The following is a 16190-nucleotide window of genomic DNA, read 5'->3' on the forward strand; positions in this document are numbered from 1 at the left end:
GTTTCTGTTCTCTGGTTCACCTGAACTGGTGGTAGATGTGATACAAAGAGAAGAAGCCCTGAAAACTGGCCCCCAATGTGAACTCCCTCGTTGTTGAGATCAGAACACTGTAGGCCCTCTGGGAGGCAGCCTGATGCTGTGTCTCAAAACTAAACAGGCTCCTTCCATGGGTCACATCAACTGAGCTCCTTGGTATTTGCCCAGATGAACTAAAAGATTGGATGTATACAGATGTTTACAGGGACTTGACTCAAACTTGCCTAAACTGAAAGCAGCCATGATACCCTTCAGAGGAGGTGGGACAAATAGTGTAAAGCACCCTGTGTACAGCCACAATAAGTGTGTGCTAAAAAGAAAGGGAAGCCACAGAAAAGCCATGGGGAGCCTTGAATGGACGCAGCTAGTCTAAAAAGGGTGCACACAGGCATTCTGAAAGACAAGACTATGGGGGCCAAAAGGACTGGGGTTGCTGGGGGTGGAGGCAGAGGGCAGATGGATTCCACTCTTTGATCATTTGGTGAACACGGGACATCACACATTGTCTAAGCCTGTAGACAGACAACCCACAAAATGTGAGCCTGAATGTAAATTGTGAACTTTCACTAATGACAATGTGTCAAAAACAAAACAGCAGAAGCCCAGATCTGTGTTGTCGACCCTGGAGAACAGCCAGACTATACGCTGGTCCGTTTTCTCCTGTGCCAGCAGTGGTACTGGGCAAGCTTGCTTGCCTCTCTAAGCCTCAGTCCCTACATCTGTAACATGGGTGCTCATACCTCACCAGAGGGCTGTAGAGATAATGAACCTGTTCTGGGGTTCTCGAGGCCTGTCTTGAGGAGAAGGAAAATCAGTGCTGAGGGGCCTGAATTGCAATTTATATCTCAAAGCAGGGAGCTTGGCCCTTCCCCTCCCTGCACTCGGACAACCTGCCCCACCCCCATTCCTCACATCCACTCTAGATACCTCAGGCCTTTCAGCTAAATACATCTCTCAGCAATCCCAAACCCTTGCCTCTACTCTAGCTCCAGGAATACCCCAGAGCCTCAGGGCCTTGGTCATGCACGGTTCCTCCGCCAGTCCCATTGATCTTGTTCAGCCAGCATGTGCAAGCGGCTAGGAACCCCGCTGCACCCTGTTTTAAACAACGTTTGGGTGTTGCTTGGCTGTGTCCAACACTGGTCTTAGTGTACTGTGGCTCACTGGGTTGCTATTTGCTTCCAGCACAGAGGGTCCTTGGGAGCCTGGGACTGCAGCTTTAGTCTTCTGCGTTCACTGGCTTCCTTTGGCACAGTAGTCACCTAGCCTCTGCAGCACAGCACCCTCCTGCTGTGCCCCACCTTCCTGCTGGCTTCCCTGCTCTCTGCATGCACTGGAGCCCCTTACCTTCGTTCACCGCTGCCTTACACAAAACCCTGCCAAGCAGACTCAGGAGGCCAAGGGACAAAGATGGCCCATCAGTCACATCCCAAAGTGCACACTTACCCTCAATAGCATAACCCAGATGATGGTAGTCTAAGTCCCACCAAGGCCCCAGGCAGCCCCTGAGAGCCTGACGGCCCTTTATGGCCTCCCTTTCTCCTCTTCCCCTGCTCCTGCATAGTCACCCTTCTTCCCTTTCCTCCTTCATGGTCCAGGATGTTCTGCTGAGGGATCCTGGATCACCCCCATCTAGACCTTTCCCAGTGTGACCTCCTACCCACCATCATGTGTCATTACCACTCGGATCGTTAGTTCCACTGGCCTACCAACTACCCTGTCTTGGACACAGGACAGGGCAGTACCACCCAACATCCTGCATGTCTAAGGCGATAGCCATAGGACACCAAATATTTCCCAGCTCAAACAGAGAAACTTGTTCCCAAGGTCAAACATGCCTGTCTAGGGCCACACGGGCTCAGATTCACATGTGTGATGTTGCCTCCTCGATCAGGTATCTTGAATATCTGCTGCAGACCCTGCCACACCCATGAAATGGCCTCTGTGTTCTCAAACAGCCCTGGATGCTTCTGAGGAACCCCCAAAGAAACACAGAATGTAGGGTTACGGGTGGGCCCTAGTTGAGTGTTTGTGAGAATCATGGCAAAGAACAGAGGCCTGGCCGACCTGCACACAGAGGCCTCTCTGCCCTGTGTGTGTGTGCCACATAGCTCATTGTAGTCCTTGAGATCCCACGACTACCTGCCAGGTTTCTGGCCCAGCATGCTCCTAATGGTTGGGACCTAACCCATACCTCTGCTGTCCAGCACCTCAAGTACCATGGCCACCCTCAAGACATCGAAGAAAGGGCTGCCCTAACACACAGGCGAATGCTGGGAGTTTCCCCCCACCCCCATGGGCACATACAGTAAGTAGCTTTCCTTGCTGGGTTCTTATTCCTGGGCCCAGCAAGCTGAGGGCTGCTCAGAGGGTAGGCAGCAGAGCCTACCCTCCTTGAAGTATGCCCTCTCAATGGGGTGGGGGCATTTCTCAAAGCCTGACCACACTGGGCCTCTAAGGTATTCAGGGAAGGCTAAGTTAATCATACACCCACACACACCTGTAAAATCTTGGTCCAGCCTTGTACAGTCTGATAATGCCCATGGGTTCTTCTCTCTTGGCCCACAGAACTTGGCAAGGGCTTCATGGGCCAATCTAGTTTATATCACCTTCTCCCTTGAAAGCCACCACTTTATAGGCCAGGTATAAAGCACCCTTCCCTTTTTGAACTAAAAGGGGTCTCTTTGGATCCAATGGACTGGCAGGAGACAGGGCATGAGGATGTAGGAGCCACAGCTTTGAGTTCTCACACAGAAACTAGATCAGGACCCATTCCCAGTCCACCCCACCCTGTGTTCTTCCCTCTTATCTTTCATCACCCCCTCCCCACTCCCTACTAAACTATCACACTGCCCACTTTTGGGGAAGCTCTGGTGTATAAACCTACTGGCCCTGTCATCACACGCTTGTACGTGCGAGTTTACAATGTTCCAAGCCCTGCAAGTGCCCATTAGGGTCTGGCTGGACAAAAACATGAGGGTCTGTTAGGGACAGACACTTGTTTCTCAAACTCCTGAGAAGCAGGTCAGTAGGTCCTGTGAAAGTTGTTCCCCTTCCTTATAAGCAGCCAATACTCTGTCAAGTGGTGGCAATGTTTGGCTGACTCTCCCTTTGACACCCACCATATTCATTTGCCTTGGCTCTGAGCTACGAAAGTGTAAAAGAACAAGAAGACTACAAGTGTAATTTTTGTTGGGCCTCTTTATTTAGAAACTGGCGGACGAGGAGCCCTGGGCAGTTGGTATGGGCAGTACAGGAACCATTTCGACAGTCTGGTCACCAAGTTTAAGAGCAATCTAATAAAGTGGGGGACACTGTAAGCTAACTGAAGATGAATGTGTGGGGGCTTTTACTCAACAACCATTCCCCTAGAGTCTAATATAAAAGTAGATTTACATTTGTGGGTAATCTGAAGCTGGTGATTTCTAGTGCCTTTGGTAATAATCAATAACCCAGCAGTTGCGTGGCAGAGGGATCCACGCATGGATAAATACAAACATTAAATTAGCATAATTTTTTTAACTTTTTGTACAAATATACATGCTTTTTCCTTTTTCTCGTCTTTTCCCTTCGTTCTACATTTTCTAGTTTCTCTTTTTGTTTTGCACTGAGAGCGAGTAGAGATTAAACATTTTACATAAATGATTTAAAGCTTTACACCTTGGGACCAGCGTACTCCTTGCACATGGTACAGAGTGTTCTCAATACATTGCACAGTTTTCAGATTTCCACAAAACCGTGGGCTGCTCTGCGCAGCCATCTCCGGTTCCTGCTACATGAACGAAAGGTCCCAGCCGAAGCCCAGAGTTCTTCCATCGTCCGCTGCCCAGATGCCCAGCAAGTTCTCTCTGGCCGTTAGCCTCTAAACTGTGGGAAGAGGGACTCAGGTGAGTAGGCATAGCGGGAACCCCCCGGGGGCGGCCCCTCCGCAACCCCAGGGGGGGAGGACGCCAGACTCACCTAACTCATCGCAGACGTTTGCGCGGGGTCTGCTCCACTGCGCCCACCCCAGGAGCCACGTTTGGAGAGGGACACCCTGGAAGGACTTCGTTCGACGCCTTGTTCTCCTGCGCAGTTCTCTTGCGCTTGGCGAAGAAGTCTGCGGGCGACAACGCGCGTCGGTCAGGGCGGGGCTGGCCCAGAGACTCGGGAGGGGACCCGCGGAGTGCGCAGGGCGCGGGGCCGGGGTGGGGGCGCCATCCCCGCCCGCGCCGAGGTCCGCGGCGGGTCAGCTTTGTTTACGTCGCCGCGCAATGTGCTGTGTAAGCATTTCCCCTTGTCCCGCGGCCAAGCCCCCCGGGGCTGCCGCCGCACTTAACCCCCTCCATGCCGCACACACGGCTCCCTAAGAGGCTCCCGCGGCCCGAGCCAAAGACCGCGATCCGAGTGGGTCGCGGCCAGGCTCGCCCTCCCACTGCACGCTCGGGAGCCTTAGCTGCACCCCTACCAGTAGGAAAGGGGTGCGGGCGCAACCGCGCCCTAAGCGCCGCGGGCCCTTTAATGCCACGGGAGGAGGCGGGGACCGGGCGAGGCCCCCGAGGGCGAGGGAGAGCCCGGCCGGCCGGACAAAGCGAGGCCGGGCCGGGGCGGGGCCGTGCGGGGCTCACCGGAGATGAGAGGCCCCGACAGCTTCTTGATCGCACCGTTCGCATTGGCCGCAGCAGTCCCGGCTGCAGGACGTCCTGGAATCCCCGAGAGAGGCTGGTCCTTCAGCTCCTGGCCGCGCTGCTCTTGATTCTCGTCCTGCTCCTCGACCGGCTCCCCGTTCTGCTCCTCGACCGGCTCCGCACCCTGCTCCTCGACCGGCTCCACGCCCTGCTCCTCCTCCGGCTCCTCGTCCTTCTCCTCGACCGGCTCTGCACCCTGCTCCTCGCCCTGCTCAGAGACCGGCTCAGTTCCCAGCTCATCACCCGGCTCAGCACCCGATTCCTCGCCCTGTTCAGAGACCTGCTCAGGGACCTGTTCCTCGCCATCCTGAGTCGCCACGTCCGGGTTCGCGTCCAGGATCGGGTCCGGAGTCGGGTCCGAGGTCGCGACCGGGGTCACCTCCGGAATCAGGTCTGAAGTTAGATCTGAAGCCGGGGCCGGGGTCGCGGGTGGGGTGGGCTCCGCGACCACGGCCGAGGCTGGGGCGCTGGGCGGCTGCTCAGGCGCCTCCTCTAGGCCGTCGGGGGCCTCGCCAGCCGGCGGCCCAGAACGCGGGATGATAGCCACGGCCACCGGGGGTGGCCGAGGCCCCAGCTGCAGGCGACAGCGCCCCACCTGCACCGTCTCGCGGTAGAAGGCGGGCACAGACTCGCTGTCCACCTCCATCCACTGCAGACGACCAGGGCCTCGAAGAGGCACATCCTGCTGGAAGTTGAAGTCCCAGCGGTTCTGGTCCTCTGCGTTCAGCTCCGCCAGGCGCATCCGCAGCTCGCGGCCCAGCTCCTCGTGGTCTACAGGCCCGAAGAGGCTGCGGCAGGCGCTGCTACGCGCTATCACTGGGAAGGTGTCGCTGGAGGCCAAGCGTTCCATCGCTGTTCTGCTGCGGAGGTACACGTCGGACATGCCCATGGTCGAAGGCTGTGCAAACGCGGGCAGCGAGAAAGAAGGGAACGGGAGGAGAAGGAAGAGGGGAGAGGAGGAGGGCGGAGGCTGGGCGTGGGTGAGACCCCTTGCACAGCCCGCGTCCGCCTCTGCCTAGGGACGCGGCGGCTACCTGGCTGATTGGTGATGGACGGCTCCTGCGTCTCGATCGCTTGTCCTGTCCAGCTTGGGCCGCGCCCCCTCGGAGCTTGCCTGCCTGTTCGCTTGCTCTCAATCGGGCCTAGCCGGCACCCCTCGAGCACAGCGCACTCGGCCTGTGGAACGCCCAGCCCGCTGCGCCCCTTTATACGCGCTGGCCCCACCCCCGCGCGCGCGGGCCTCCTCACGATTAGCATAATGTAGTATTTTCAGTTTCAACAACACCGCGGCGATTGGAGGGTGGACCCCGCCCCGCCCACAGAGGCCCTGCCCCCGCGCCGCGCTCATTGGCTGTGCGCACACACCCCCGGGGCCGGGCGGGGCGGGCGACGGGCCGGCGCTGATTGGCGGCCGCGCGCGGCGAGCGGGCTGCGCGGGACAAGGGGCGGGGCTCGAGTTAAAGAGCTCTGCGGGCGGTAACGTGACACCGCGACGCCCCTCCCCCTCGCCCCATCCCCCCCCGCCCCCCGCGGGCTCCTTTGTCTGCAGGCGGGGGCTCGCGCAGCCGCGACGTGCGCGCCCCCTCGGACCATGGAGCTGGGCACAGCCCCTCGGCGATGCCGACGTCGGTGCAGGTCCCTCGGTCCCCTCAGCCCGCGCTAGCCCTAGGACTGCGTCAACTGATTAGGGCTTTAACCTACCACTACCAGCTGGGTCCTGGTCCTGGCAGTACTGTGACTGGATCCACCCTCTACACCCAGGCCTAAGTATCTGCCTTCGAGGCATCTGCACACCTGCTGGCCCTAAGAACCTCTATCACGGAGTTAGAGACAGGGGTCACATCCATTCTTTTCCCGAAGAACAATACTGTGGAGATCTTAAAGATCTGTAGCCTGGTCTATAATAGGCCCACCTACCCGGGAGATGAGACACAGCTGGACCCATCCTGGCCTGTACCTACATCACGACACTGATAGATGCCCAGGACCTTAGGTTTGGGTCAGGCTATATTCGACCCCCAGTTCTGCCTACCTTAGTTGGCTGGAAGTAGTTATGCTAGACAGAGAATGACCTACCCCTCCTCCACAGCAGTGCCTCTTGGTGGGGCCCTGGATACTCACACAAACACACCCGACCTGGCCTGACAGAGCCCCCCAGCCCCCGCCCCCGCCCCCGCCCCCGCCGCTGCCGCCGCCGCCAAAAGAAGTTCATTATTTAGGGCAGGGAGTCGAGAAGGTGACTCAGGCATGTGCCAGGAGCTGGCCCCCTCCCCCCCGCCCTGGGGAACCAGGACTTCCGGACATACTTGAAAGGCCCTGCAGAGCCCCAAGCTCTCAGCTCCCAGCAGAGATGCCTGTGAGAATTTTGAGACAGAATCCTATTTACAGGGTTAGGTAAGTTGGACCCAGGGAGTCAAGTCAAACCCTGAAGCCAGGGACCAGACTGTCCTGGAACAGGTGAGAGACAGGTTTTGGAAGCTGCTCTGGTGGAGGGACCAGTGCCTGTGACCTGTAAGGATTTCTTTTTCTCGGTACACCATATTACAAATCTCTCAGGGCATTGGTATGTCACAGTAATTTTCTTGAGTAAAATAAAACTAATGAGGGCTTTCAAGGGGCCCCACGAACCCCTCGCTAAAGGCTAAAATCCACTAGCCCGGGGCCGGAAGGAGGCGGGGCTTTGTTCTGTCCCTGTGTCAAAGCCACATGGGCCTCTCCAGAGACCCTGGGCACAGGACCACACTTCACACTTGTTCGTGACCACCTGGCCTCCGGGGTCTCCCCAACAGCCCGAATGTCCAGACTGCAGCTGTAGAGGCTAGAGAAGGTCCACCCGGCCCACAACCCAGGCCAAAGCTGCTGAGAGGACTGACTGAACATGCCCCCCTATGGTGTGGAGCTCCTGGGCCCTATTCGTTGGGAGAAGCAGTATAGACAGCCAGATCATCAGTGCTCCAGGCTGCCTCACTGGGCATCCCTACCCCAGGATGCTTGCATCACTTGCTTTCTCCTTTCATATTCCTATTTCATCTGCTTATTTGTCCACACTGGTGAAAGTGAGCCCCCCACACGTCTGTAATGGTGAAATTCCATCAAGGCTAGCTAGTATCAACAGACCTGGTCAGCACACTGCTTCCAGGAGCAGGGTTAAGGTCCCCATCTAGCCCTCCAACCCAAAGGACCTGTAGGGAAGTAAACATTTGTCTGGCTACAAGAATCATCTTCTATTTTTGACATTAAAAATACATCCAAAGGAAACAAGAACATTTTTTTTAACTGTGTTGCTACGGAGAGTTGGGGGATGGAGAACTGGTCTGGTGCCCTGGCTCATCAGACACAAGTTTCCTGACTTCTTTCTTGTGTAGTGTGAAGGGGTATAAGCGGTGGGACCTCGACCTTGGACCTGGTTAACAGAATGAGTCTCTCCCGAAATCTTCACCCATACCCTTGGGCAAAATGGGTACTTCACCTCTTGCCTCTCCCAGAGCTCCCAGAAAGACCATTTCTGCCACCAATTGTTGGCGATATTTCTGTGTGCACCCAACTACGTTACTGTTTTTCTGTGTGCCCACCTGGCTGGCCAAATGAGGAACAGAGGGGCTGTGGCAAGACTTGGGCACAGCCACGCTGCCAGTGATTGGACTACGAGATACAATTTGAAAGCTGGGGGTGACTCAGTGGTAAGGCACTTGAGAAGTATGAACGCTGGCTCTGGGTTCCATCCCCAGGACCGAAAATAAACGAATGAATGAATGGATAGATAAATAAATTTTGTGTCCTAAATCGCTAAAAGTTAGCAGCCAATTCCACGGTGCGGCTCCTGACTGAAGCTAGAACACAACGGCAGGCAGGCGGACACTTCTGCAGTCTGTTCCGAGGAGGAAATGGGCTGGCTATATTAAAACCTTGCTGTGGCTCCTAGGTGATTAAGGCCAGCTTAACCTACACCCTCCAGCCCCTAGAACCAACTCCGAGATTTGATGAGTGAGTTGTAACACAGGAAGCCTCTTGGCCCCAGCCCTCCTGCCTTTTCATTCTTAGAGGAGTCTGGAGCAGCTAAGCCAGCTCAGTTTCCCGGAACGTCCCAGGATCGCACTTACAACAACCCGCATAGCTGGTCAGCTACGGGGACTCCGGGCACCCCAGGAAGCCGGGTGCTCAAGGTCTTCCAGCCCCTAGCCAGAGCAGAGTCCGAGTCCAGGAGGCCTGTCCTTGGCTTCATGCTGCCCCCTGGTGGCCGACTTGGACAACACCAGTTTCTTGGCTGCCTCATGCCTCCCTTTCCTGCCTGCGTGGATGGCTCTCCTGGTCATCCCCACCCCTGACCCAGGTTCTGGGGCCTTCCCGGAGTAACCAAGTGCAGAGTTGAGACTTGTCTCCCCTCTGGCTCTTAAAGCTGCCTTCTCAGAGTCTAAGACCCTGAGCTGTCATATCAGATAAATTAAGGCCTTGAAGAATTTTCCATGAAACCCTGAGCCACATGTCACCCATCCATCAAGGAAGGTGGAGAATGCAGGCCCAGGGTCAGGACTAGAGGGAGAAGGCCGAAGGGCTGGGTGACACACTTTCTTGCCCCTGGAGACTCCTGGAGGGTCATGAACAGAGAACAGTCCTCCCACAGCCCTTCTGAGGTCTCTTCATGTGGGCGACAGGGGTCCAGCTGCCTTCCTGATAATGATGCACCTTCAAGAAATCCAAAAATGTCTCCATCTTGTGCCTACTGCGGGCTCTGACCAGCATCTGATTTGATCCTGCTTTAATCCAACACCCTGCAGAGAGCAGGGCAAAGACAAAGGCTCAGAGAGATTCAGCACCCTGCCTGAGATCACTCAGCAGTCAGAGTCACTGGTCTCTTAAGGAACACTTGGACCAAGCCCTGGATGGAGTTTGACTCTGTTTGCGATGGCGGGAGCCCCTGGAATGCTTCTCCCCCCCCCCGCCCCCCAAGTCTCCAACTCCTGCCCTGTTGGTTGGGCTGGAGGCTCCGAGGGGTGTGTGCGGTTACAGAGGAACCCCGCCGCCCCCAACAGTAAGCAGCTCCCTGCGCGCACTTGGCGGGGCCCCAGGCGGGCGCAGGGCGAACGCCCTCCCGCACCAGTTCCCGCGCTCGGCTCGCCCCGCCCCCAGGACGGGCTGTTCTTGGGGCCGCTGCCAGACACGTCCTCCGCAGGTGCCGGTCTCTCTCCGGTGACGCGGCCACATGCGGCCCAGGCTCCGATTACAGGGCCTGCCTTGTACTCGGGGTCCGGGCTGGGGGTCCTCACTCCCCAGGAATGGGTGGGAGGGGCAGGGCAGGCCCTGCAGAAGGAGACTACGAACAAGGAACAGCCGCAGGCAGGAGCCGCCCCCAGACACGTGCGGCGGCCGCCTCGCCGCCGCCGCCGCCGCGGTTTGGAGGCGGGGAGCCCGCGCCCAGTTGTATGACTTGACTGAGCCCAGGACCCAGTGTTCTAGAAGTCCAAGACCATTGGGCACCCCAGGATCCTGATGGCCGTCTCGGGCATGAGGGTGTTTAAAGGGCTGGTGCGAACCGAAGTCAAACACTGGGCCAGCCCCAAGCCCCCAGCCTTCCCTCTTTCCACAGACCATGTTCAACGTCTGCTCTCCGGGTCCAGCAGCCCACTTCGCCAAGGAAATAAAAACGTAGATCTTGTACTCCTGGATTCCCTTCCCCCGTTCCCCTTTCTTGTTGGCGCTAGCAGAACTCACAATCAGAACCTCCTGCCCACGAGGTGCACCCAGGATCTCTAGGTCTCTCCAAGCCACCTACCTTTGGCCTAGCTTCCAATAGCTACAGTGTCAGGGGAGCCCAGGACCTGCTGAAGAGATTAGAGGATAGTAAGAGCCCACAGAAAGGAGGGCCCTCACCCTACACACACACACACACACACACACACACACTGAGAGAGACAGACAGACAGGCAGGCAGACAGACAGACAGACAGTCAGACTCAGGAGTGAAGGGAGTTGCCAAAACTTTATTTTGAGACAGTCTTCTAGTGGACAGACCAGGCTGGCTTCAAACTCAATATGTAGCCAAGGATGGCCTCTTAGTTCTGATCCCTCTGCCTGTCTCCTATTTGCTGGGATTCAGATATGCATCACGTGCCTGGTTTACATAATGCTGGGGACGACGTGTAAGCTAGGCAAGTACTGTAACAACTGAGTTGTGCCCCTAGATCACGAGACTTCTAGCTGGCAGTTGAACCCCTATGTCGTGTGACCTCACTTAATCCTGAAACATCCCTGCGAAGGAACCAAGGCCAGAGAGGTGGAGTGACTGCTCAGGATCCCGCCATAAATGGAGTTTGAAAGAATATGTTCATCTTAAAAGGGGGGGAGGGGGAGGCTGGAGAGATGGCTCAGTGGTTAAGAGCACCGACTGCTCTTCTGTAGGTCCTGAGTTCAAATCCCAGCAACCACATGGTGGCTCACAACCATCTGTAATGAGATCTGATGCCCTCTTCTGGTGTGTCTGAAGACAGCTACANCAACCACATGGTGGCTCACAACCATCTGTAATGAGATCTGATGCCCTCTTCTGGTGTGTCTGAAGACAGCTACAGTGTACTTAGATATAATAATAGATAAATCTTAAAAAAAAAAAAAAAAAAAAAAAGAATATGCTCACCTGGGTCCTGAATGGTCAGGGCAGGGGGAGCTTCCTCTCTTTCTTCCTTCACACAGCTTCTAACTACCTGCTTCAAGCCAGTCCTCCCTGCGTGTGTTTTAAAGAGAGCAGTTACCAGTCTGGAAATTGAAACAACAGCGCCTGGAACAGCTCCATCTTCACAGTGTCTCCCCAGGACCCCGTGCTGGGTGGGGTAAGGGGTTCTTCCCTATCTGGGCTGCTCAAGGCAAGAGTGGATGCCACAAACTACAGCAGAGAGGCCGCAGGCTGTCTCAAGACCAAGGCTGGAGTCATTCTGCCTCCTGGTGGTCAGAGACCACATTACAGCAGGAGTGCATCACCCACCAGACCCCAACCCGGCTTGTAGAAAGCTGGTGCTGCCCACCCACACAGCTGTGGCTCACACCTGAAGGCCACTTGACAGGGATATTGCCGCTCTGAGGCTGCATGCCCTCAAGATTATGCTTTTTCCCAATGTAGCCAGTTAGAATTGTTAAAAGCCTTGGTACTTGGGGAGCCAGAGCTGTGACTCACACCTTAGCCAAACTCGCCATTAGCTGGTGAGTCTGTCCTCCCCTCAGAGGCTGGTAAGTAGTAGGGCAAAGGAAAGGAAGGCCAGATGCAGGGGCAAAGAGCCTGCTCTAAAGACTGAAGGTGACCTGTGTGGTGGCACCAGCCATTAAATTCAGCACTTGGGAAGCAGATAGACACATGTCTGTGTGTTCAAACCCAGCCTGGTCTATATAGTGAGTTTAGGGCTACATAGTGAGTCCTTGTCTCAAAAGGGAGAGAGAGAGAGAGAGAGAGAGAGAGCGAGCAAAGAAAACGGGTCTGTCCACCATTCCATGCCTTCCCCATCCCCACCCTTCCTTCCTATCCTAGACCCTCCTTTCTAGCCCCACCTACTCTCTCACTACACACACACACACACACACACACACACACACACACACACACCCCAGCCCAGCCTGCCTCCAGTGCTTCTGACTTATTTCCCTCCCCTGAATTTGCTGCACAAAACCTCCAGGCCTTAGAGCTGGCTAGGCCTGTCCCCCTGTCCCCCTGGCATTCCCCTCTTGGGCCTAGGTGACCATGCGTGTGGATATAGGCATGCCTTAACATTCTAGGCACAGCAGAGAAGGATTATAGCCCTCAGGACACATGGGCCCCACAATCAATGGCTCTTCATAGGAAAAGGCTGTGGGCAGAACCCCAGGTCTGTCTGTGGGCATCCCAGCCTTCTCAGCTGGGAAGAGAATGAGAGAATGGGAGGATAGGTTCTGAAGAGGCCACTGGAGCCAGGCAGCGAAGGCCTGAGGCTTCATCCCTGAAGGCTGTCAGAAATACCCTGCCATGCTTGATTGGGGGGGGGGAGGCAAGCGCAGGTGAGGGCTCCGGTAGAGCTGCATTCATTTACTGGCTGTACTTGGGCAAGCATATGGCCCTCTCTGTGCCTCTGCTTTTTCATTTGTGAGGCTCCTGTAAGGGCTTGAGGACTGAGAAAGAGGCATGTGAACTGTCAAACAAGCCTCCCCTCCAGGGTGCCTCACTACCTCTTTCCCTTGGTCGCCCCTAACAACGTGGAGAGGAAGGCGCAGACCCTTCCAGGTGACCCCCTCCCACTGTGCTGCAAAGAAAACTGTACATTTCCTTTGATCCCAGGGGTGGGGGTTGGGGTGGCGCTAAGGGAGACTCAGACCACAACAAAAGCACTTGCACCAATAGTCACGTGGGGTCCCCTAATCCGCAGCCTAATTACCAGCTCTGACAACACAGCCCCTCCCCCAACAAGTCCTCAGTGCAATTCCTTCGGTCTCTGCACACACATGCAGACACTCGGCACTGTATCCCCGACTGGACGCTGATCCATGGCCTCTAGAATTTCACCCTCTCTGTCCCAAGTGTTCCCAACCTATGGTCTCTATGTGGCAATAATTGTGTTTAATCTTTGAGAGAATCGAGGAGATTCACCCCCACATCCTAGATGGGAAAACTGAGGCTGGTGAGGACAGAGCTTTATCTAAACTTGATCATAGCAGTACCTGTGCCGAGCCCCAACTTCCTCTGCTACCTCCTGTGTTACCCCAGACTTTTATTTTGAGTGGGATTTTGTTTAGACAGGAGCTTCTATAAAGCTGAGGCCGGTCTCCAACTTACAACTCTATCTTAGCTTCCAGAGTACTAAAATCGGAGACAACAACACGCCCAGTTCCCAGCAGGCCAAGGCTGAGCCTTAGCGGCTCCTGGATTTCAGCCTTAGTACCCAGGGCACTGAAGAGGACGAGGAGGGTCTGGGCTTGTGCCCGATTGTCTCAAGCCAATGTTCTTCCCTGCGTGCTAAATCAGGGCACGGAGGAGCACCTGTTTTGGAGTAAGCATGCCTAGAAGGGGAGCCCTGGGGGGGGAGGTCCGAGCAGGTGGGCAGGGAGAGAAGGAGCCCCAGCAAGACTGGAGACAGAAGGAATTTCAAGGTGCTACTCTGTGCCACACTGGTAAGACTGAAGGGATCTGCACTTCAGAGGCATCAGGCAGGTCTCTGTGAGTTCAAGGCCAGCCTGGTCTACACAGTGAGTTCCAGGCCAGCCAGAACCTCACAGTGGAACCCAGTTTCAAAAGAGAGAGGAAGAGGGTGGAAAGGGAACGAAGCCCTGGAAACTGCTCTTCATACCAGTAATCTCAGCACTCAGGAGGCAGAGACAGGAGGATTGCCTTGACTAGGCTACAGAGTGAGTCCCTGACTCAAAAAAATAAAATAAGATAAAATAAAATAAAATAATACCAAGGCTAAAGAGATGGCTCAGTGGTTAAGAGCACACACTGCTCTTCCAGAGGTCCTGAGTTTGGTTCCCAGTAACCACATCATGCAGCTCATACCTGCCTAGAACCCAATAGCCAATGACCCTGGCCTCTAGAGCCACCTGCGCATATAAACATTCACTCTCATACATATATGCACACACATGCATGCGCACACAAACATACACACACGCACCCCTAACTTAAAATAATAAAATAAATACTTTTTAAAATACAAACAAAAAATAAACCCTGTTCCTCTTCACTGGGGTGCAGGAGCAGATCTCTGCCTCCTTGACTCTCCCAAAGATTAAACGCAATTCTTGCCACATGGAGACCAAAGTTGGGAACACTTGGGACAGAGAGGGTGAGAATCCAGATGCAGCGGTCAGCATCCAGAAGGGGGATACAGCACCGAGTACCAGAGCTCCCTGACACTGCTCTCTGGTCTGATTAGGAGCCCAGCTGAGATACCACAGTGGTCTGTGTGGCTTCCAGAGATAAGACACAGGAGGGCCCTCCATCCCAGTAAAGCCAAGTGTCACCAAGCCAATTATGAGCTTTGCCAGCTCCTACCCTGATGTCTGGTCATCTGGTCTGGCTTGGAAAAATGGGACCAGGCTCGGCAGACAGCACTATCACTCTAATGCTCAGTAGACACTTTTATAGAACTTCTGGGGAAGCCATAGTCAGTCTCCATTATCAGTGTTAGCTGGACCATATAAACTCCCTGGGATTAGGCCTACAGTGGGGACTAGTGGATGATGGGAGCCCATACGCCGAGTCTGGATCCCATGCTTTGATTCCTCAAGTCAGTCCCCAGGCTGTTTCCTGGCGCCAGTGCCAATCGATGCAGCCTGAGAAGCTGCAGCTTTCTGAGAGCAGGAGACAGAGAGCTGTAGACCTGGGCGCCACCTGCTGGCCAAGGTCTGAAACTTCACCCTCTTTGGCAGAGAAGGAACCTGGGGCAGGCTGAGACCTCAACATCCTGAGCTGTTAAAACTACCTCGATTCCTGCCCCCTTCTCTGTGCCCACGCCCCCCCCAAAAAAAAAACCCAGCTATTCCCAAAGACACAGAGGTGATTCCAGACTTCTCAAATGAACTGTGTATCTCAGCATCCTGGAAAACATTACTTCCATGAGAAATGGGGACTGTGGCGGCCTGACTGATTTCAGAAGGGAACGATACTAGCAACTGAGCTAGAGGTGTGCTATTTTGACTACAAGAATGAATTTGCTTTCTGTCCTTGTCTTCAGAGCCTGCCTGAGGCTAGGTTCAAAAATAATAGGCTAATTTTATTGACAGAGGAGACCTCAAGATGACCTAATATTGACGCTATTGGGTGTTTATTAGTAATTACTCCCATGAAGATCTACAATGAAAAATAACAAGCGGGCAGAAAGAAATGCGAAAGGTGGTTAGGAGAGGGAAGGACACTGGCCAGATTGACACTACAGGCGAGGTGGGTGCTGGAAGAAGGGCTGAGGATCTAAAAGGGATGAACACTGTCAGGAGAGGCCCCATATACAAAAAGCTAAGCTTCCGATCTGAAAAGGGGAAGCATAAGGCATTTTCTATACCTGGAAAACAAGTGTAATCAAAGTTGCTGCCAACATTTTGCACAGGAGCAGGGACCTACCTCAGGCTGGCAGCCAAGCTTCGAGGTGCTTCGAGGCCATGTGACGCTGGCTTTAAAGTCACAGAAGAGGAGGAGTCATGGGATCTTTCTCCACAGTTTCAGAGAACCACCAACCCTAGGCAATGTATGACAGGAGAGGCTCTGCCTGGCAGCACTGAGAAGCCAAGAGCCCTCGAAAGGCCAGAGCTGTAGTATATCTGTCAGGGAGAGCTGCATGCAGGAAGTGGAACCAAGAGAGAAAAGTAGATTGCAGGCAGCAAAGTCTAGAGATGTGGACACCTCTATATCCTCTGACATGACACACTGGAGTCATAGGTTTTAGAGTAGGTTTCGATCTTACTTGGTCCAACACTCACACGATTTCCTCGCTGTGTCCTCACACAGCCCTTTGGAATGGTGATATATATTCTGTATCATTG

At 54.8% G+C, this 16190-nt stretch overlaps 1 protein-coding gene across 6 annotated transcripts; it reads right to left on the minus strand.

The window, feature by feature from the left end:
- Nucleotides 1–3221: 3221 nt before the first annotated feature.
- Nucleotides 3222–5935, minus strand: Cdkn1c (cyclin dependent kinase inhibitor 1C). Of its 6 annotated transcripts, none has more exons than XM_021211655.2 (4): nt 5738–5935; nt 4680–5560; nt 3997–4135; nt 3222–3903 (listed from the first exon to the last, which is right to left on the minus strand). In XM_021211655.2, exons 2-3 carry the CDS (start codon nt 5551–5553, stop codon nt 4002–4004), a joined length of 1008 nt encoding a protein of 335 aa, XP_021067314.1. In that variant the 5' UTR covers nt 5554–5560; nt 5738–5935; the 3' UTR covers nt 3222–3903; nt 3997–4001. The 6 variants fall into 6 exon arrangements, with proteins under 6 accessions (XP_021067314.1, XP_021067306.1, XP_021067298.1 ...); XM_021211647.1 differs by having other exon boundaries at nt 4680–5563; XM_021211639.1 differs by having other exon boundaries at nt 4680–5601.
- Nucleotides 5936–16190: the final 10255 nt, after the last annotated feature.

The sequence above is a fragment of the Mus pahari genome, chromosome 1 (assembly GCF_900095145.1).
Source record: "Mus pahari chromosome 1, PAHARI_EIJ_v1.1, whole genome shotgun sequence".
NCBI classification, from domain to species: domain Eukaryota; kingdom Metazoa; phylum Chordata; class Mammalia; order Rodentia; family Muridae; genus Mus; species Mus pahari.

Bases quoted from the DNA above. Each gene is read 5' to 3' on its own strand.
- Cdkn1c (XM_021211633.2), bottom strand. From the start codon at position 5,592: ATGGGCATGTCCGACGTGTACCTCCGCAGCAGAACAGCGATGGAACGC. The intron at 4,136-4,643 runs GTGAGCCCCGCA...TGTCGCCCGCAG, and splicing joins GTCGGGGCCTCTCATCTCCG to ACTTCTTCGCCAAGCGCAAG.